This window comes from Lupinus angustifolius, chromosome LG02 (assembly GCF_001865875.1).
Source record: "Lupinus angustifolius cultivar Tanjil chromosome LG02, LupAngTanjil_v1.0, whole genome shotgun sequence".
NCBI lineage: Eukaryota > Viridiplantae > Streptophyta > Magnoliopsida > Fabales > Fabaceae > Lupinus > Lupinus angustifolius.
In genome coordinates, this window is record NC_032010.1 from 24,587,177 (window position 1) to 24,608,419 (window position 21,243).

The window sequence follows — 21,243 nt, forward strand, 5'->3', positions numbered from 1 at the left end:
ATCATATTTTTTTCTTTTTCATTTATTACATTCCTATCTTACTTATTATCAAAATATTTAAACATTTTTTTAATATAGAGTCAATATTAATTAAAAATGATATATTAAAAAAATAATAACAAGTTTGTTCAATTTATCTTTCCTCATAAATTTGTATTGAAAGCATGGTTATTACACTTGGGGTCCAACACAACAAAATGTGAACAAAGCACCTAACCGATCTGAATTGTTATCCTTGTGGTCATGCACTAAAATTGTTATAAACTAGTTCGAGATATTCAATTTGAGCATAAAACTAGTCACTCGGTCAGTTCAATTAGTTTTGAAAAATCAAAATAATGTCATTTTTAGAGACGAAAGATCTTGTTCTTTCACCTTATTTATAATTATGTTAAACATTGTTATAATTATAGTTGTTAATTGTTATGTTGGGACAAAAATATTATTATTTAATTAAGTTTAAAAATCATTCGTGTGTTTTTCTATCATTAAAGCATAAAACAAATGTTAATTGATGATGTTTTCTTTCATATTTATGAAACTTTGTTTTAATAGGGTGTTACATGATGGTTGTTTAATTAGGAATCATGATACTAAATACTAGAGTTTATGTGTTTTGTGTATAATTTTAAGAATAAAAGTATTATCACATTATAAATAAGAGGATATAAGTATAATTACACTTTATTTTTTCTACCATTTTCCTCACAAATAATTGAGAATATTTTAACTCTTTAATTAGATATTCGTGTAATAATACATTTTTTGTATTTGAAATGAAAATATTAAATAATGTGACATTATGATTTTATTTTATTTTTTAATATGAACTGAGTTAGTTGCTCCAACCAATGAATCATTAGTTGGATATGTGACTCATTAACCTAATATCTTGACTGAGTTAGTGACGAACCCAAATTTAATAATGTCCATAGAAAGGGAGAGCACTTCTATTTTAATAATATATGTACTATTTCATTTTATTGGTTACAAAGTATAACATTAATATATATATTTATTTTGTTTTACTTTTCTCACACGAGTGAGAAACAACAATATATCGAATAGTACAAATATTAAGACAATAAATATGACAGCTAAAAAGCCTACTAAACTGGTTGTTGGATTTTAACAATTATTTTATAATAATATTTTCCAAAATCTATAATGACTCATGATCATAGATTTAGATTCAATTTTTGTATGAAATTAATGACTCCTAATAATTAAAAAATTGAGTATCCTAATTACTTATTTATCTTAGGTCGAAATATCAAAGAGATATGATTGAATCAATACATAACTTCAAAAAGTTATTACATTTATTTGAGGTTTTATCACGTACAATTTTAATATATATATATATATATATATATATATATATATATATATATATATATATATATATATATATATATATATATATATATATATATATATATATATATATATATATATATATATATATTATATATATATATATATATATATTTATATCCAACAAATTTATCAAATTTTTAATGTTTAGAAATTCTTATTATTATAGTAATATATATTCTTAGAACTTATTTATGAAATAAATTTACTCATAAAAACTTAATTAGAAATTATTTTATTGCCTTTCTTCACTAATTGAAACTTTTATGGAAAATTTTACAATCCAAGCATCCTTTTATTGCAAATTCTTCATTCTATATCTTAGAGTATACCATTATTAATTTTTAAAATAGTTAATAAATAAGAAAAAAAATAATTATTCATGTTTAAAAAATAAAGTGAAAATATAAAAATTGCTAGAAATATTTAATTAATTTTGCAACTCAACCTTCTTTAATAAATTAGGATCTATTCATGGAGTGCTCTAATGGCATTGGTTAACGAAGCAAAAAATAAAAATAATGTATTAAAAGTGAAATGTTGAAGAAAATGACAAAAACAATACAAGGGTAAGAAAAACATGAGCATAAGTGAATTTAGGATTGAGAACCAATGCACTCACTAGGAAACCTGAACCATGGGATGGGAGTGCTGTTTCCTCAGGTATCAGACCAGCCTTGCCAAGTATCTCAGGTGCTACTTGTGGCTCCAGCATTGATCTTATGGTGGAAAATGAATGCAAGAGTAGCACAATATAGTCATTGGCGAGTACGAGATTAGGATCTACTTCTCCAAACAATAATATGCACGTATAATTCCCTACTTTTTACCCTACTTTTTGGAGTGACAATAGTATAATTCCCTATACCATAAGAAAAAAATTGTATATGTACTTTCTGAAATTGAATCGGTGGAATGAATATCCAACCCAAAGTCCCAAAAACAAAAGGCAGGATAAAATATGTGTGAAATGTTATTCCAGCAGTACACATCCGACAAGTATAATCCCATGATAAAGCTATTATATATTTGCATAGCCAAACATGTTCAGTTGCCCCCAAAATCATTATAACTCAAAAGCAGAGTCCAGCACTAATACACGGTGCGTTTCAAAGTAAATTAAGTTTACCATCGAATTATACGGTTTTCATACTTGTACCTTATTCTGAACTACCTCCATTTTAGGCATACCAAGGAAAAATGACTTTTGTGTTGACCCCGAGTAGGATTTTGTGCAGTAATAAACTCATTTTAAAAACCAAACACGAATTGCACCTTAGAGACTCTTATATCAAATTCAAAATTTAGTATTTTAATGGAAATGATAAGATAGAGGAAGAAGAAAAGGATGAAATAACATAGGTCACACCTTCAACAATAGATCTCCAAATGCTTATTTTTTTGTGCTAACTTAAATGTTTAAAATCTATCACTGGAATAACACATCCATGGCAAAACCCAATTAATGATGCAACAATCACTCCATGTTATTATTTCTTCGTTGGGCTTGGAGCAGTATACCTCGTCAGAACATAACAGTCTGGTGGTGTGATGTTTGTATAATAGTTGTGGATTGTTTCTGTGATTTCAAACCCAAACTTCTTATAAAAGCTTATGGCATCTTCATTGTTTGTCTGGACATGCAAGTAAACCTCCGAAATGTTTTGCTTTGAGCAAAGATCAATGACATGATTCAAAAGCTTTGTTCCTGCATCAACCAGACATTAATAATCACATACCTGTGTCCATCAAATTTATAAAGTGCCAAAAATTGAATCAATCATATGAAGCTAGAACCTTATGATGGTCATTTAATCTGTTTTTGTGGTACTTTACGCACACTGAGAAAAGTCATAACTATAATGATCAATTAACTAACTTTCAAAATCACTAGGATAAGATATTTATTTCATTTCTTACCAATACCAAGTCCGCGGTAAGGTGCTAAAACACCTAAAGTCATGATGTAAACCCGAACTTGCCCTCCATTTTCCTTCTTCTCATGCCGGCATGCAATGGCACCAACACATATGTCACTGTAGTAAGCTGGAAGATAAAAGAAGTATCATAGTCAATCTGAAGATTACTATTGTATCAAAACTCTTGCAGAACAGGTGTGACTGAATATAAACAATTTGAAATAATTTCATATTTATTCAATAAAGAAAGGAAATATACAAAACAAATGCATCAATATAGAAAAGGGTAACAATTCTGATCTGTGCAGGAAACTCAGATCAATTGCAAATGAAAATCAATTGGACATAATATTTTGCTACGGAGGAGTTGGGCTGAGCACTTCAGCATGCTAGTTTTTGGACTTTAAATTTTTTTGAAATACAAATTTTATTGCCAAAACATTGGTATTAGAATTTCACCCTTCAAAATAACATTATAATATGTGCCAGCAATCATTTGCCCGAACTTAAGACATATATATTCAGATGAAAGGTATGGGTAATTATGTATTATGTTACTACAGCAGAATTACAATATTGTCAATTAATAACTAAAAGAGGCTAAAGGCAACTCTAACATGAACTTAAGTGCATTAGTTTAGAGAAAACATTCAAAGGAATACATGTCTACAACAAAAAAAGACACAATATAGGAGTCAGCACAAGATACTTATAAGAAAATAGATTGAAGTGAGAAACAGTAAAATTGAACCTAGTTTAGAGAATTCCCCTGAAGCAAGTGCATCGGCGTAGTATTTGTCATTGTAATGAACAGGGAAAAGAGCAATATTGAGCTTCTTGAGCTGCATGATGTTCTTGTCCCTAACTCCATCAAGTGAGGTTGAGACTCCACGGCCAACTCCCATTCTATAAAGAAAAGAAGAGTGTGAGTGAATTATAAAATGGTGACACTAAAAAAAGAGCTTAGGATCCAACTCAACCATATAAAAGTGGAACTGTGAAACAGATTACATAAATTCACTAAAGTACTGGACATTTCCTAGATTCACACCAACAGGTCAATTATGTAGTTAATATCCTTAACACCTCTTTCATTCATTTTAGCATTGTGTGCATCAAAATAAGTTTTAAGCGTTAAGCAATAGAAATAAAGAGGAAGACAGAAAAATCGGGTCACCTTTGTTGATGGCAAAGTAGTAAATAGTTACGCAGAGATCCAACGAGATGAGAGTGATGCTTGTGATGCTTGTGATGCTCGGAGCAGGGAGAGATTACGGTTAACAAGGGTATTAGGGTTTGCCTCTCTTTTCATATATTCCATCTTTTACTTTTTATTTTAATATCTTTTTTAAAAATATCAAATTCTTTAGTTTTTTTGTATAATCATTCTCAACCTACATATAAGGAATTGGTTTATCTTAGTATTTTTAATTTTCTATTAGTGAATGACTAAGATTTAAATGACATAAATAAAAAATAATTAATTATAATAGATAATGAATAATTATAAAATAAGATTAGTTTAGAAAAGTAATGGAAAAATATGAAATTTATTGTTAATTTGAAGGGTGGGATAATAAAGAAAGAGAGAAAAGGGTATTGGTAGGAAATCTATCTATGGGCATTGGTGAGGGAAGGCCATTAAACAGTTGGCGCCGCTAGATTGTGAAGGAAATAGCAGAACATCATTTGTACCTTCTCCACCTTATCAACAATTACTTATTATTATTATAATTATCCCTTTTCATATCACCCAAAACTTGTTCATTCCTCTCTTATACCACTATGACTTCAATCTTATCTTCATCCCCTTCCACCTTTCTTCCCTCTTTCACTTCTCATTCTTATCTTCACCCTAAACCCCTTTTTCATTCTCATCATCATCATCTCAACCTTACCACTCAACAACATTTCACTCCTCTCCGTGTTAATTCCACTCTTTCAATGGACAAGGAGATCCCACAATCACAACGCCCCCTTACATTTCTCAAACAATCTGAATCAGATTCTTCATCCACCATACGCGCTCGTTTTGAGAAGATGATAAGGGAAACACAAGATAGTGTATGCAATGCAATTGAATCAACTGACGGTGGTGCCAAGTTTAAGGAGGATGTGTGGTCCAGACCTGGTGGTGGTGGAGGTATAAGCAGGGTACTTCAAAACGGTGCCGTATGGGAGAAGGCTGGTGTTAATGTCTCTGTTGTTTACGGTCTTATGCCTCCTGATGCTTATCGTGCTGCTAATCCTTCTTCTTCTTCTTCTTCCCCTCCTTCTCCTGTTCCTTTCTTTGCTGCTGGAATTAGCTCCGTTAGTATTTTCTTCACTTCATTCTTCATTTTCCAACTCACATTACATATTTATATATTTCATTCCTATTTATTATTTATTCAGGTTTTACATCCAAAGAACCCATTTGCCCCTACAATGCATTTCAATTATCGCTATTTTGAAACTGATGCTCCTAAAGGTATTTATATATATATTGCTATAAACTTCAACAGTTGTAGTTAGTTATAACATATACATAACTGATGTTCATGAAAATGATGCAGATGCTCCTGGAGCGCCTAGACAATGGTGGTTTGGTGGAGGAACTGACTTGACACCTGCTTATATTTTTGAGGAAGATGTTAAGCACTTTCACCAAGTATGTTATGTAGATTAAACCCTGAGACTGGAACAGAAAACATTCATTTCATGCCAACTTTAACTTCCTTTCAAAATATTTTCTTTTCTTACAATTGCATTATATGTCCCCATTTTCTCCAAACTCGTATATATAGAAGAGGTTCTTATTTGATAACAGACAAGTAATAGAATACTTGAGAAGTTATGCTAAATGTCCCACTTTCAACTTTATCTTTAGAACATCGATTTTGTATTTTTATCCATTTAAGGCATTCAATAGTGAATATGTCTCTAACTGTACTGTCACGCTTCTATTGTAGACTCAAAAATCTGCTTGTGACAAGTTTGATCCTTCCTTTTACCCCCGATTCAAGAAATGGTGTGATGATTACTTTTATATCAAGGTATAATTCTTCACCTCATCTTTTTCATGTGTTTTAACTTTTTAGTACAATATTTGGCGGTAGTCTTAGGTCCTGTTTCGTAATACTAAAACTGAACAATGAATAGCAAGCACTAAACATTCAGTGTTAAGTTCATTAACCTTCAATAAAAGTTCACTAATGTTTCTGTTATCACCAATTTTGATCAATTTTGTATATGATGAATATCGGAGGTTCTGTTAGACATGAAACCAATGACAATAAATGGCTAACTGCAATGATTTTTAGTAGATTATGAGAATGAGAAGAAGATTTGTAACGCTGGGGCAACAAAAGCAGGAATTAAGTAATCTGGTGATAATGAAGATGTTATCACATGATGAAGTCTATGACTATGCGCTAATGATATGACATAATATAACATTTAAGGAGACATAATATATATATTTGCTGAACTTAGGAAATTCTATGTCTTTGTTGAATGTTTTTTCTTATTTTGTCTCTTACCTTCAGCATCGAGATGAAAGGAGAGGGCTTGGAGGAATATTTTTTGATGATTTGAATGACTATGATCAGGAATTGCTCCTTTCCTTTTCTACTGGTAATTGCTTGCATACTATATAAATGTATGTTTTTCGTTGGAAAGACATTTAGTTCTTCTATTTCATGCTTTTACTTGAACTATGGTTGCTTGCAGAATGTGCAAATTCTGTTATTCCTGCATATATACCCATCATAGAGAAAAGGAAGGATTTGCCCTTCACAGATGAGCACAAAGCATGGCAACAATTGCGAAGGGGTCGATATGTAGAATTCAATTTGGTACACTACTTTACCAAGCACTGTGACTAAAAATGTATTGTTCTACTTTTTTATCACATATCATCATGTTGGAATTAATGTTATGAATATTTCTTGAATCACAGGTATATGATAGGGGTACAACATTTGGACTAAAAACAGGAGGGAGAATAGAGAGTATTCTTGTTTCTCTGCCACTAACTTCTCGGTGGGAGTATGATCATGTATGATTCTGAAACCTTTTAATTTATTTATTTACTGTAAACACATACATTTGAGTAATTAGATACATAAATTCAATTCTCTTCTACTGAAATGATGGTATCTTTGTTGTTTGCAGAAACCAGAAGAGGGAAGCGAAGAATGGAAACTGTTAGATGCGTGCATCAACCCTAAGGAATGGGTATAATTGATAAAGTGTACCTTTTTATTAGCTAGAGAGTTTGTTTCTTCTTTCGGTGTAGATTTGTTAAGAAGACTCTCGCAACTTTTAGCATTGTTTCATTGCAAATGTCATGTATGGAAGATTTCATTGCAAATGTCTTAAACTCTATTGTCTGTACCCAAGCTTGGAACAATTATTCTATAAATATTTATTTACGAATGCCTAATAAGGTACAACTTATATCTCAAAGCAAAGGGAGCTTCTTCTTCAACCAAGTCCAAACAAGTCTTACTTTATATGAATATATATCATTTTGATCTTCATAAAGAACTTTTATATATTTTTCTTTTGCTCATAAAACATTTTTTATCCAATTCAAATCTAATGTATCATCTCAAATATTTTTTAAACTACTAATATCCTAACATAAACCACCTTTATCATAATTGTTTATAAAAAACATTATACATTATTGATTATGAAAATAATTTTTTAACAACCAAACAAACTAGGAAAGTTCATTCAAAATCCCTACAAAAATTGTTTCATATGTGATTATTATAAATATATAAGCTCATAAAAAATTGACTGTAGAGGCAAAAGAGTTAAACATAGATTGATGTTACAAAGATATAATGATCAAATTGAAATAAGTCTAAGAATAAAAATCATCATTAAAATAAATTTTAGTCCATAAAAAGAATAAATTATTCATCACATGATTAAACAAATATTAAGAGTTTAATATTCACATCATTAGTATATCACACTCACTTGAGTTAGAAATAAAATTACATAAATTAATTATCCATTTTTCACTGCTACTCAATCCACTTATATAATTATATTTATATTTATAGTAACTATTTGCATGTGAAATAAGTGGTATATTCAAACAAACAAAATGTGATAAGTATAATTAAGTTATAGAAAATATGACATATTATAGAAACAAATACAAATAAAATAACAGCCAATATATCTTCATTAAAAAATAATCAATATATATTTACTCATATACTATTAGGATTTGTTTAATATATTATTGATTAACTTAATTATACTTATTCATTTTTTGTTTACTATATTACTTTTATTACTCTTGCATAGGTAGTCATAGTTGGTGTAAAATATATATATATATATATATAAATTTGGGGTATGTGAGAGGTAATTTTTTGAATACATAAATATTAGATTCTAATGTAAAAGGATGTATATAATATGATTTAAAAGTGGTGAGATATATTTGATTTGATGAACATCTGGTTGAAAGATACAATGGATAAGGATATTTGTTAGATAATTGGTAGTTAGTGGTTGGTAGTCGGTAGTTGAGGGAAATGGGTTCTTCTAATGTTGTTCCTCACTTTCTTCCCCTTTACCCTCTCCCGTTACCATCTATTTCTTCCAATCATGATCCTCCTCCTTCTTCTGTTACAACCCATCATACTCATAATCATACTAATCATAAATACAAGCTCACTACCCCAACCATTCGCTCTCGTCTCAGCCAACTATGCCAACAAGGTCAACCTCACCTTGCACGCCACCTGTTCGACACAATTCCTCGTCCTTCAACTGTTCTATGGAACACTCTCATCATTGGCTTCATCTTCAATCACATGCCTCTCCAATCCCTCCTCTTCTACTCTCACATGAAGTCCACCCCTTCCACCCTCTTTGACTCCTACACCTTCTCTTCCACCCTCAAGGCATGTGCCCAAACCCACAACCTTCTCGCCGGAAAGGCTATCCACTCTCACTTTCTTCGCTGCCAGAATAACCCACACCCCAGCAGGATCGTATACAATTCACTCCTCAACATGTACTCCACTTGTTTGCCTCCGCTTTCTCCTTTTCCCGCCGGCCCTGATTATGTACTCAATGTCTTTCATGTTATGCGTAAGAGAAATGTGATTGCTTGGAATACACTGATTTCATGGTATGTCAAGACAGACAGGCATGTGGAAGCACTTGGTGCTTTCTCCACCATGATGAAAGGAGGCATTGTGCCCAGTCCTGTTAGTTTTGTTAATGTATTTCCGGCTGTCTCCAGTATCAGAGATTGTAAGACTGCTCATATGCTTCTTGGGTTGGTTCTAAAATCTGGTGATGACTATGTGAATGATGTGTTTGTTGTCAGCTCAGCCATGCTTATGTTTGCTGATCTTGGTTTGTTAGATTATGCGAGGTTGATTTTTGATCGATGTTGTAACAAAAATATAGAGGTTTGGAACACTATGATTGGAGGGTATGTTCAAAGTAACTGTCCAGTTGAAGCAATTAGTGTTTTCGTTCAAGCCCTATCCGATGAGGCTGTGTGTGATGATGTAACTTATCTCTCAGTTATTACTGCTGTTTCACAGCTACAGCAAATAAAATTGACTGAGCAGCTACATGCATTTGTTCTAAAAAGTTTGGCAGTTTCACCGACTATTGTTGTCAATGCAATTATTGCTATGTACTCGAGGTGCAATTCTGTTGATACATCATTTAAGATTTTCGAGAACATGTCGGAAAGGGATGCTGTTTCATGGAATACCATAATTTCTGCCTTTGTACAAAATGGTTTAGACGAGGAAGCACTGATGCTTGTGTGCGAGATGCAGAAGCAAAAGTTTATGATTGATTCTGTTACCATGACCGCTCTTCTCTCTGCAGCTTCTAACCTTAGGAACTCACATGTTGGAAGGCAAGCTCATGCATATTTAATTCGGCATGGGATAGAATTTGAGGGAATGGAGAGTTATCTGATAGATATGTATGCAAAATCCAGCTTGATCAGGACTTCAGAATTGTTATTTGAGCAGAACCACCCAGGAGATAGAGATCAGGCCACATGGAATTCTATGATTGCTGGTTATACCCAGAATGGGCTCAATGAGAAAGCCATTCTCATTCTCAGAGAGGTATTAGTGCACAATGTAATACCTAATGCAGTGACCTTAGCATCAATTCTCCCAGTTTTTACTTCAATGGGAAGCATAGGCTTTGCTAGGCAGCTCCATGGATTCTCCATCCGTCATTTCTTGGACCAAAATGTTTATGTGGGAACTGCTTTAGTCGACACATATTCCAAGTCAGGTGCAATCCGCTATGCTGAAAATGTTTTTATCAAAGCACCTGAGAAGAACTCAGTTACATACACCACAATGATGATAAGCTATGGTCAACATGGGATGGGTAAGAGAGCGCTTATCTTGTTTGATTCTATGCTGAGGTCTGGCGTTAAGCCTGATGCAGTAACTTTTGTAGCCATCTTGTCTGCTTGTAGTTATACTGGTTTGGTTGATGAAGGTCTTCAAATATTTGAGTCTATGGAGAAAATACATAAAATTAAGCCCTCAGTCGAACATTATTGTTGTGTTGCAGACATGTTAGGGAGAGTTGGGAGGGTGGTCGAAGCCTATGAGTTTGTCAAGGGATTGGGTGGGGATGCAAATGCAGTGGAAATCTGGGGATCACTTCTCGGGGCTTGCAAAAATCATGGCCACTATGAATTGGGAAAAGTTATTGCTGAAAAGTTGCTTAAAATGGAGACAGAAAAAGGGAAGGCAGGCTACCATGTTTTGCTATCAAATATTTATGCAGAGGAAGGAGAGTGGGAAAATGTTGATAAAGTCAGAAATGAAATGAAGGAAAAAGGTCTACAAAAGGAAACAGGATGCAGTTGGGTTGAGATTGCTGGGTTTGTGAACTGCTTTGTATCTAGAGATGAGAAGCACCCTCAAAGTGGTGAGATATACTGTATACTAGATAAGTTGACCATGGACATGAAGGATGCTGGCTATAAGCCAGCAACCCAAGTAATTTTGGAATCTAATGAATGAAGTGAATAATTTGTAATATTTATAATGTAAGTGAGCCATTGGTTGCTTTATGGTGGGCAGTTGTGAAGAAAGTGAGCTATAACTCTTCTGTCTGGTGTTACAGTAGCCACAGGACAGGATTGATGATGATAACCGATAATAGTTGCATCCTCTGACACAAGTTTATCTAGTGTTAGCATGACTTGCAGTGGTGGTTTGTAACACTTAATTAGGGCGGTCATTCATCTGAAACAGATTACCATTGACGAACACAACAACCTATTCATGTACAGTATGCAGTTGAGTAGTTAAAACTGCGCATCAGGCAATTATCGCTGTCAATGTTTTGTACAGAATGGTATACAACTGAGTCCTGGAAATTCTGGCAAGGGGTGCTATATAAAGTAGTAGCCTGGTGAAGTTGAAAACAAGACCATTCAGGTTAGTTTTAGTTCATGCTTTATGAGTACGATGTACTGGCCTTATGTTTTGCCTCCCATTGTAAAAGGTTGTGTAGATTATTTCATGTAGCTTGGTTCCCTAAAATGTGGGGCACTAACATGTTCAGCACAAGGATTAGTTTCCCTGGATGTTTCTATAAATGTAAGGGGGATGATATGTTGAATTCATTCAATTTGATAATGGATCTGGGTCTAAGACCAAAAATGAGTTGTTGTATCTTTCTCAGATAAGGTTGAAACTTGTTACTAAATTATATTTGATAATGATTAGAATGAATAATTAATCCCAAATGAGAGTAGGATCATCCTTGGGTTTGTGTGTGGATGAGAGTGGTGATGAAGGAGACAGGGGTTTTGAGATCTGTGGCTGAGGAAGGGTGATGACATATTTCATTTTCTGTGGAAGTCTTTAGGTTATGTTGTCTGTGCAAAATAGTATTAGGTGGTAGTCTTCACTCTATCTTTCTTTAAAACAGCTGAATTGAACGTAACCACATAAGGGCAACCATCATAAAAATAAAATATAATTACATATTTAATAGAAACAAAAGGGGCAATCATATAAGTATTCAAATACTAAAACTCGCCATAAAATCATTTTGCGGTATGAAGTTATGAGTTCATTTCTTATGAGCACATTATAAAACTGTATGATCAAAATGCATGTTTCTATGAAAGTTATGCACTCATTCATTGGAACAAAAGATAATTAGGCACTCATTATTTCATAATTATAGATCATAACAAAAACAAAAATATAAATTGACAAGCAATGTTGCATTTCAATCTGAACAATATACAAAGTATTGGTCAAGCAAATGGGTCACCACCAATAATAAAGAGGTCATGGGTACACAGACTTGATATTGCCAACAGCAAGAAAAGGCAACTCAACTCAGATCAAGAAGATCACAAATGGAATTTTCAATTTTAACAACAAAAACAGGTCATAGACATAAACTGTTGTATTTGTAACATTCAATCTCCTCACTTGGTGGCTTGTGCAATTATATTACTTATTGAACTGGCTTCCTCCTTAGCAGTCTCCACCAATGAATCCTGAAAGGCAACATCATATAAAATGAACTTCAAGAAAGAAACTGTGATCAAACCACTTTCCAAATAGAAAAAAAGTGTTGCATACCTGTGCAGCTATCAGCCTGGCAACTGTTTTCTTGCTTGACTCCTGAAGCTCACCCGCAATTAGAAGTTCATCTAGTATATAGTAGGCCTTTCATGATACAAAATCAAAGAACAGATCACAGGGCACATTAGTTTATAAAATATAAAATGGGCCAGATAGATGGTAATTGCCATTTATAATAGTAACAGTTTAAAGGCAAGTCAGTAGCCATTATTTCTAATTTTGAACATTAATCATGATAAGTGGACAAACCTTATGAAAGTTGAATATCAAGTCCAGTTCACAGACCTGAAAATTGTGAAGTGAACATTATCAAAACATGGACGCAACGAATTATGGTATAGTATTCCATTAGTGAATCAACTAGTGCCCTTGAAAAGTCAAAGCCATGACTCACACTGCCAAAATACCGATCAAGAATCTCCACAAAATGATGAATCATTTCAAGGACTTCCAATTCATTGTCCTCATCATCGATACACATGCAGAAATAGAGACTAGCATACCTGCAGCAGATAATCAATACAACATTCTGAATTAAATATCAAGACATAGAGAAGAGTGCCTTGCAGAGTAGTAGCAATATATGACAATAAGCCATGTACTATTGTTACAATACCTTTTATAAACAACCTTGTATCCTCTCCATTCTACAAAATTACAGAGCTTGGGAGCACGGCTAAGAACGACTGCACTGAGCTCGCGGATTACCTTTTCAAGAATAGATGAGATGTAAATTAAAATGCCAAGGATGGTGAATGTGGAAAACGCAAAGTGTTCACTCGGCATGGTAGCAAATGAAGAAGAACATAATAAGTTATTACCTTATTTCTTTCCTTTTGAGAGTAGGGTGAATACCATTTTGTAAGCCTGACCTTCCCTTGACGACTAATGAGCAGCACAAAGTGTATCTATATTTGAGATGAATAATGAATAAAATCAATATATATATATATATATATATATATATATAAAAGTGCATGCTAATAATGGTATAAAACAGCATCCTCAAGTACACGACCCAAATAATAAAAACATGAAACATGAAACAACAGTAGAGTGGTTTGCCTTTGGGAGAAAGTGGAGTGTGATCATGAATAACAATATTGGGTTAATAACAAAACTATGATACAATGAATGAGGCAAGTGTGAGGGTGGTTGCAATTTATTAGGGATAGGCATTAAACCATATAAACTGAAATGGACCATAAATAAATCACACAGAAATGCATTGCAAAAGAAAGAAAAACGCTTGATCCTGTTTTAAAAACAGATCAGTCTATTATCTTGACATTGCAATTGAAATAGAGTGACTCTGAAAGCATGAATGGGATCCCATGGAGCAACTGTGGAGTTTTGAAGAAAGAATTATGTAATTAGAGTTGAAAAGAAGCAGTGTACTACTTAGAGTGAAGTATGAGAATGAAATTGTGAATAAAAGTGAGAGTAAAACATGAATTTAGAATAGATTTGAATCCGAAGTAACAAGTTATGAAGAAAGAAAAGATTGATTGAAATTAGATGTAGATCTAGGTAATGGATACTCACCATTTTTGCAACAACACAGTACAACACAACACAACACAACACAACACAACACAACACAACACAACGCGCTTTCTCTCTCTTATTCTTCTTCTTCTTCTTCTCCGATTTGATTCCCAAAACAAACAAATCTAATTTTGAAGTTCTCTTCTTTATTCCCAGCGAGGAAGTTGGACTCGGCCCATTTCAGTTCTATTCTACTCAACCCACTTTTTTATTTACCCTCATGCTTCTCCTTTTTAATCTAACCCAAACCATAATAATTAAATGGCATATCAAAATTAAATAAGAGAAATAAGAATTTTTTATATTCTTACCGCATCATTTATCATTTATTTTCAATTATTATTGATTCTTAAAATAAAATTAATATAAATAAATTGTGAATAATATATTAATTATATAAATCTTTATATTGTTAGTACATATGTGATATACTCATTAAATAAAATCAGGTAACTAATAATTTAGTATGTTAGTCAATGTATAAATAGCATATAATTGTGTGTTTGGTATATTTAAAATTATATTATACATGTGGGAAAATAATGTTAGTAAAATGTTGTTTTTAAAGCTAAAAAAATAAGTAAAAGCTAGGTGTAGCAAAAAATAAAGGTGTTAGGGTGATGAACAAGTTATTAGTATAGTGAAGTGAGATATTTTTTAAAATTTTAGAATGACCATAAGGTTAAATGTTCACTTCTTAGGACCTATGTTTATTGGGAGAGACATACGCACAACCTAAAAGAGATTAGTTTTTTATCCAAAAATGTTGAGATATGCCCTTTGTAATACAAAAAATGCATTCGAGGTATTGTTGTGTGTATGGTGAGGAGTGAGCATGAGTCGAGTCTTACTCGATCATAAATGTTGTTAGCCTTTTTTTTAACTTGAACCTAGACGTGAAATAAACTCAACCTCAAATATCGATTGAAACAACTTTTGAACTCGAATTTAGTTCCAAATCCAATTAAATTATAATGTATATCTATTTTAGTGAATACTTATTATTATGAATATGTTAATTTTATATATAATTAAATAAACATACATACAAACATAATTAATGTTTGAATTCAGGTTAGGTGGGACCAAATCATACTTATCCCTTACAAATCCTAAATATTAAACAATCTTAAATAATCGAATCTAATTTTTGAATCTGAACTCAGCTCCAAACTAAAAAGGCCAAACCATATTTGGGCCAACCATGATCGGGACAAGGTGAGGGTGGGGGTAGTTCCATGGGTGGTATCGAGGAAGGTATATTCCCTGTTTTGAAAAGAAAAGAAAAAAGAATATAGGAAATAGGAAATAGAGTCGAAGATGTCAGATTCGAAGATGAAGATGAAGATGAAGCCGCCTCCGTTGGATCGTCCTGTTCGTGTTTACGCTGATGGCATCTACGATCTCTTCCACTTTGGTCACGCTCGTTCTCTTGAACAAGCCAAAAAATCGTACCTATTCATTCATTTCCCCCTTTTCTATCAATTATTGTATTTTATTCTATTTATGCATCAATCAATGAATGTTTATATATATATATATATGTAGATTTCCTAATACTTACTTGCTGGTTGGATGCTGCAATGATGAAACCACCCACAAATACAAAGGCAAAACCGTTATGACTGAATCTGAACGTTATGAATCTCTTCGTCACTGCAAATGGGTTGATGAAGTTATTCCTGATGCACCTTGGGTTGTTGATCAACAATTTCTTGATAAACATACTATTGATTATGTTGCTCATGACTCTCTTCCTTATGCTGATACAAGTGGTGCTGCCAATGATGTTTATGAATTTGTCAAAGCTGTTGGTAGGTTTAAGGAAACTCAGCGAACTGAAGGAATTTCTACATCTGACATTATAATGAGGATCGTCAAAGATTATAACCAATATGTCCTCCGCAATTTGGATCGCGGTTACTCTAGAAAAGATCTTGGTGTTAGCTATGTCAAGGCATGCTCTTTCATTCTTAATTCGCATGGATCTTCATAATTCCCATACATGTATATATATATTTTATTTCAGTATTTCACCAACTTGTGCTTCTCACTGAACAGGAAAAGCGACTCAGGGTGAATAGAAGGTTGAAAACATTACAGGAGAAAGTAAAGGAACATCAAGAGAAGGTTGGTGAAAAGGTATGTATTCATGTAATTAATACTTACTTTAGACAACATCATGTCACTTAAATCAGATGAGGGGATTGTGTAAATTGTAATGGATACCAGCTAAATTTGTTTCAAATAATTTCACACCTTCACTCAATTGTGATTCAAATAGTTATTGGAACACATGAATTTTGACTTCTGATTTTTTTTGTTGGGAATTCAAAATACCAAACCAAAATTGTAAATAATGCTAGCTCTTGTATGTATGGAGTGTTCTGCAGTGCATTGGTTTGGGTATTTGAGGAAGAAACTGTCAGATCTGAATTGGGTGGCCATGAGCATGATTTTGCAGCAACAGGCCAAACTACTGTTTCCATGTATAAGTCAATTTAGGCCTTTTCTGAACACGATCGCCCATCTCATGTAGTGTAGCTGGGGGCGTTGACTATTGCATCAAGTGCAAGTTCTACTGTCAATAATACTCGGATTTATCATTTTAGAAATATGGGAATTACACATCTGCCCTACCAACTAGCAACAGTGTATTAGGAAACCTTCCCCATTGAGCATCATACTATCATACATCAGTTTCATTGGTAACAAGTATAATGGAATATGCTTTACTGCCATTAAATTGATCATCCAATTGTTGTTTGCTTCACTGCCATTCTTTATTTTCAGCTATAGATCTGATAGCGAAAACTCCTTGTCTCATTTTTCAATTTCTCCGAAAGACTTTGAAGCTGAAATTTACACTTGGCTACCATCAATAGTCTTTTGTCCACATGTGTTGACTACTTGTGTTGACCCTCTTTGGTTTTGATTTTCCATTTTTTAAGAATAGTTTTAAAATGCAATATTAGAATGCAGATTTCTGAGATTAATGATTTTAAAACTGGGTGGGAGGGAATTGTATTATATTAATTATTAAACATAATATTCTTTGATATTCATCTAGATCCAAATTGTTGCAAAGACTGCGGCTATGAGTCGTAATGAGTGGGTGGAGAATGCTGATCGTTGGGTTGCTGGATTTCTGGAAATGTTTGAAGAAGGTTGCCATAAGATGGTAAGCTACTTTATGAAGGGGGAAAAACAACGTAACACTGTTGATGCATGATACTACATACTCATTTCAATTTTCTTTTTTGTTTTTTATTTATTTGGATTTTGTGTTACGACATGAATGTATACCAGGGAACGGCTATTAGGGATCGGATCCAAGAGAGGTTAAGAGGTCAGCAGTCAGGCGATGGTTCATTTCTTCTAGAAAATGACAAGGATGATAAGGATGATGATGAGTATTATTATGAGGAGGATGAAGAATATTTTGAAGAATATTATGACGATGATGAGCTTAATCCCCAGAGTAATGGGAAAGATGAGAGCGAGAAGTAGAAATACATTAGAGTTGTTGTTGGGTTCTTGGCAGAATGTGCATGTGATTTCTGTAATATTATATGCATTATATTGGATAATGGAACATGCCTTGGTGTTGCACAAGGGAACTCCCGTTTTGCTGGTTTAGTCAAAATTCTGCATGTGGAGTGTTGGTATACATGAAAATGTTATTTGTGCATACACTTGGTAAGAAGTTTTAAAGTAGAAAATCTGTGCTGAATTTATGTTTGTGATTAATGGTCAGTGACTTAATATTGGATGGGAAAAATACTACCTACTTTGTATTTATTTATATACTTTTGGGTTCTACCTATATCTTACTTTTCTTTTCACTCGGTCATGTTTATGTTTCTGATAGTGTTTTCTTTCAAGTTTCATCCATAATCATCTGGTGTCATACAGGATTCTCAGATTGTGTTTTGTACTGTCCGCAGTAAATTTGATCCACGAAAGGTTTTAGAAGGAAGGTAAGACATTTTAAATTAAGGGAGTTATATATTTTTTGTTGTAAATAAATAATGAATATAACTTGGATTTTATAATGAACTACTACTTTATTCATTATTTATAAAAATATTATATAGGTCTCCTAATTTAAAATTGCAAAATATGTATTTCCTTTCCCTCCGAAAGTAATTCCCAACCATATTGTTGAGGTCGTGTTTGTGAGTTTAGTGCATGAAGAAGAAAGTGATGAAATTCAGAACACAATGAGTGTTACATGGTGGCTTATTTTATTGAATTAATTTACTCTGTATGCTTTTAGTTTGGACAAAAGCATTTGTGATCCAACAATGAAATAAGATTACGAAAATGAGTCCACTATAGTATCTTTGAAATACATAATCCAATATGAGACCCTTAATTGACTTTTGGAAAGTGATTTAGGAAATATGGAAAATGAGGCTGCCTCATACTCAACCAATAACCTCAAGCATATCCAAAGGTATTAAATACATGATGAATGAACCATTTATATACACGTCAGAAGCCATAGGTTGAAGATCATTCAATGGTAGTGAACTACTGATATCATCCTCCACTTCCACTATCTAATGAGGGATGCTTCCACATTGTATGTAACTATGTATGTACATCACAAAAGGACATAGACAATGACATCCAGGAAGCAAGTCAACATACGTTAAATATATTCTAGAAAAGTGTTGCAATGTCATTCAATAGCCTACCCTCACAACAAGGGCTTTTTCCTAGAAAAAGGCTTCCAAGGTCTAGAAATTCTCATGTTTTAGGTTAAATTTATATACCACCTTGGCTGAAACTTTATTTGGTTTTTACTATATGTCAAGGGTTCAATTTTCATTCATCACTTATTAAAGCCTATATTTATGAAGTAATTATAACATCTTACTTTGAATAGATAGTTACTTTTTGTTGTTTTCTTACCATTACCAAAAAAAGAAGAACAAATAGTATAGTTATCTATCTTCTAACATAGTTTATATCAAATAACATTAACCATATCAAACTTATTATGAATAGTATCGTATAACTAATGCATGCATTTGGACATGAATCTAATAGTTGATAATCTTTCTATTGTGATGTTAATTTCTTTTTCTAAAGTTAATACAATATTTTTTGAATTAAAATGATGTGAAGATTAGAAGAAAAAGAAAAGGAAATATATATTATAGTATTAAAAAGCAAAAAGAAGAAAGGGATGTAGAAAGTATAAAAGGAAAAGGAAAAGGAAATGAAGTAGCTATAATAATTACACATATAGGTTGGTCAACAATGGCTCCCTAAGTTAGCACCTAACTTATCTGCTTTGCTTTCTGTCATTCTCAAATTGACCAAACCTGCTTCAATTCCTTCTTTTCCTATTATTTCATTGGTTGGTTGTTGTTAGAATACATCATGAACTAGGAAAGAAGAAACGGCTAGGTCCATGATGATCATCCATGAATATTAACCCGTTACCTTCATCACCACTTCCATTATTATTATTATTACTATTAACTGGTGTTTGGTTGTTGTTGTTGCTGATTAGTCCCTCGACAAACCTATTATTATTAATATTATCTCCTCCTCTTCCTCCATTACTTTCTATGCTGTAGTGTTGATATAACTGTTGTTGTTGTTGATGTTGTTGATGATGAAAGGTGGAAGAAGGTGGTAACATGATCCCATTTGGGTGAGGAGTGGACCAAAATCCCAAAGGTGCGGTTGGACCCCCAGTGAATTGCTGCACCATGGCACGAAAGTTAGTGGTGTCTGTGTTGAGCAAGGTTGTCGGAGTTCGCCTTGAAGTCCTGGTTCGACGCCTTGTGGGCTTGGAGACACGGCCTTCTGGGGTGAGCTGAGTATGATGCGGTGGTGGGTTGGTGGTGGTGGTGGTGGTTGTGGTGGTGGTGTGGAAGTTTTGTTGATAGAAATGGAGGCAGTCATTAGGGGTTGACATGGTGTGAGAGAAATGAAAAGAAAGAAAGAAAGAAAAAGAAGAGTGTTTGGTGAGAAGGAAAGAAAGAGTGGGGTTTGATGGGTTATTTATGGAGTGATGCTGCTTTCAAGTTTCAACATTCAACTTTCAACATTCTTCAATGTGTTTGTTGCTTACACCCACCAACAACAAAAACATCATCTCAGCCCTTCATTTCTCACCCTCTCATATTAACCTTACATATTCTAATCTATTAATCTTATTTTTATATATAATAAGATTATCATATCATGTGTTCATGTCTATGTTTTGTTAAGTATACATGACATGAGGAGCTAGATATATGTAAAAAATGAAAATTAATTAAAATAAAAGAAGACTAGTGATGGATATATTGACTCATGATAGCGTCACCATTTTTGTAGTAGTGGATGATGGCCCATCTCATTATTTTACATGAACCTGCCAAGTATCTTCTCCTCTCAGATTATTGTGTGTGTATGCTCACTCACATACATATCCAACTCATGTAATTCCATTTCCAATCACATATAGTGCCCCATTAAACCATATTTTAATTCATTCATCAACTCACCCACCATCAAACTACAAAAAAGGAACGTTTTTTAACAAAAATAAGGACGGATGAATTTTACACTACTAAAAAATAAGATAGATGAAAAGTACGTACATATATTAAAGTAATATAACAAAAAATTGGAGTCAAAGATTGTTTAGTGGAAGTTTAGGAAATTATGTTTTGAAGCAAAAAGATATGATTTTGGAAATAAATATATGGAAAGAGGCATCTGAACAAAAATGGGGTAGAGGGGTGAAGATGAAAGGATGGAACATTTAAAAT

General features: G+C 33.1%; 6 protein-coding genes across 8 annotated transcripts; 3 read left to right on the forward strand and 3 right to left on the reverse strand.

The window, feature by feature from the left end:
- LOC109342176 (N-alpha-acetyltransferase 50-like) lies at positions 2,659-4,611 on the reverse strand. The gene is made up of 4 exons (XM_019580229.1): positions 4,474-4,611; positions 4,048-4,202; positions 3,298-3,423; positions 2,659-3,085 (listed from the first exon to the last, which is right to left on the reverse strand). Exons 2-4 carry the CDS (start codon positions 4,199-4,201, stop codon positions 2,868-2,870), a joined length of 498 nt encoding a protein of 165 aa, XP_019435774.1. The 5' UTR covers position 4,202; positions 4,474-4,611; the 3' UTR covers positions 2,659-2,867.
- On the forward strand, positions 5,039-7,725 carry LOC109342177 (coproporphyrinogen-III oxidase 1, chloroplastic-like). Of its 2 annotated transcripts, XM_019580230.1 has the most exons (8): positions 5,049-5,606; positions 5,691-5,766; positions 5,852-5,946; positions 6,248-6,331; positions 6,824-6,911; positions 7,008-7,132; positions 7,237-7,335; positions 7,452-7,725. In XM_019580230.1, the coding sequence occupies exons 1-8, from the start codon at positions 5,082-5,084 to the stop codon at positions 7,518-7,520; spliced, it is 1,161 nt and encodes a 386-aa protein (XP_019435775.1). In that variant the 5' UTR covers positions 5,049-5,081; the 3' UTR covers positions 7,521-7,725. The 2 variants fall into 2 exon arrangements, with proteins under 2 accessions (XP_019435776.1, XP_019435775.1); XM_019580231.1 differs by lacking the exon at positions 7,452-7,725 and having other exon boundaries at positions 5,039-5,606; positions 7,008-7,150; positions 7,221-7,244.
- On the forward strand, positions 8,770-21,165 carry LOC109342178 (pentatricopeptide repeat-containing protein At3g22150, chloroplastic). Its single transcript, XM_019580232.1, has 2 exons — positions 8,770-11,600; positions 21,155-21,165. The coding sequence occupies exon 1, from the start codon at positions 8,840-8,842 to the stop codon at positions 11,327-11,329; it is 2,490 nt and encodes an 829-aa protein (XP_019435777.1). The 5' UTR covers positions 8,770-8,839; the 3' UTR covers positions 11,330-11,600; positions 21,155-21,165.
- Positions 12,511-14,605, reverse strand: LOC109342183 (AP-1 complex subunit sigma-1). 2 transcript variants are annotated; one of them, XM_019580238.1, is made up of 8 exons: positions 14,515-14,605; positions 14,462-14,479; positions 13,738-13,824; positions 13,533-13,624; positions 13,311-13,419; positions 13,166-13,201; positions 12,914-13,000; positions 12,511-12,828 (listed from the first exon to the last, which is right to left on the reverse strand). In XM_019580238.1, exons 2-8 carry the CDS (start codon positions 14,462-14,464, stop codon positions 12,757-12,759), a joined length of 486 nt encoding a protein of 161 aa, XP_019435783.1. In that variant the 5' UTR covers positions 14,465-14,479; positions 14,515-14,605; the 3' UTR covers positions 12,511-12,756. The 2 variants fall into 2 exon arrangements, with proteins under 2 accessions (XP_019435783.1, XP_019435784.1); XM_019580239.1 differs by having other exon boundaries at positions 14,525-14,571.
- On the forward strand, positions 15,714-18,309 carry LOC109342181 (choline-phosphate cytidylyltransferase 1-like). Its single transcript, XM_019580236.1, has 5 exons — positions 15,714-15,915; positions 16,013-16,421; positions 16,526-16,606; positions 17,535-17,645; positions 17,774-18,309. Exons 1-5 carry the CDS (start codon positions 15,785-15,787, stop codon positions 17,972-17,974), a joined length of 933 nt encoding a protein of 310 aa, XP_019435781.1. The 5' UTR covers positions 15,714-15,784; the 3' UTR covers positions 17,975-18,309.
- Positions 19,654-20,585, reverse strand: LOC109342182 (VQ motif-containing protein 22-like). The gene has a single exon (XM_019580237.1). The coding sequence runs from the start codon at positions 20,400-20,402 to the stop codon at positions 19,857-19,859; it is 546 nt and encodes a 181-aa protein (XP_019435782.1). The 5' UTR covers positions 20,403-20,585; the 3' UTR covers positions 19,654-19,856.

Excerpts from the sequence above, each read along its gene's own strand:
- LOC109342176 (XM_019580229.1), bottom strand. The coding sequence starts at position 4,201 with ATGGGAGTTGGCCGTGGAGTCTCAACCTCACTTGATGGAGTTAGGGAC. Across the intron at positions 3,424-4,047 it reads AGGGGAATTCTCTAAACTAG|CTTACTACAGTGACATATGT; the intron begins GTTCAATTTTAC and ends TTTATCTTCCAG. Across the intron at positions 3,086-3,297 it reads TTACCGCGGACTTGGTATTG|GAACAAAGCTTTTGAATCAT; the intron begins GTAAGAAATGAA and ends TGGTTGATGCAG.
- LOC109342177 (XM_019580230.1), top strand. The coding sequence starts at position 5,082 with ATGACTTCAATCTTATCTTCATCCCCTTCCACCTTTCTTCCCTCTTTC. Across the intron at positions 5,767-5,851 it reads TGAAACTGATGCTCCTAAAG|ATGCTCCTGGAGCGCCTAGA; the intron begins GTATTTATATAT and ends AAAATGATGCAG. Across the intron at positions 6,912-7,007 it reads GCTCCTTTCCTTTTCTACTG|AATGTGCAAATTCTGTTATT; the intron begins GTAATTGCTTGC and ends GGTTGCTTGCAG.
- LOC109342178 (XM_019580232.1), top strand. The coding sequence starts at position 8,840 with ATGGGTTCTTCTAATGTTGTTCCTCACTTTCTTCCCCTTTACCCTCTC.
- LOC109342183 (XM_019580238.1), bottom strand. Across the intron at positions 13,420-13,532 it reads TACAAGGTTGTTTATAAAAG|GTATGCTAGTCTCTATTTCT; the intron begins GTATTGTAACAA and ends TATCTGCTGCAG. Across the intron at positions 12,829-12,913 it reads CCAGGCTGATAGCTGCACAG|GATTCATTGGTGGAGACTGC; the intron begins GTATGCAACACT and ends GTTGCCTTTCAG.
- LOC109342181 (XM_019580236.1), top strand. The coding sequence starts at position 15,785 with ATGTCAGATTCGAAGATGAAGATGAAGATGAAGCCGCCTCCGTTGGAT. Across the intron at positions 15,916-16,012 it reads CTTGAACAAGCCAAAAAATC|ATTTCCTAATACTTACTTGC; the intron begins GTACCTATTCAT and ends ATATATATGTAG. Across the intron at positions 16,422-16,525 it reads TTGGTGTTAGCTATGTCAAG|GAAAAGCGACTCAGGGTGAA; the intron begins GCATGCTCTTTC and ends CTCACTGAACAG.
- LOC109342182 (XM_019580237.1), bottom strand. The coding sequence starts at position 20,402 with ATGTCAACCCCTAATGACTGCCTCCATTTCTATCAACAAAACTTCCAC.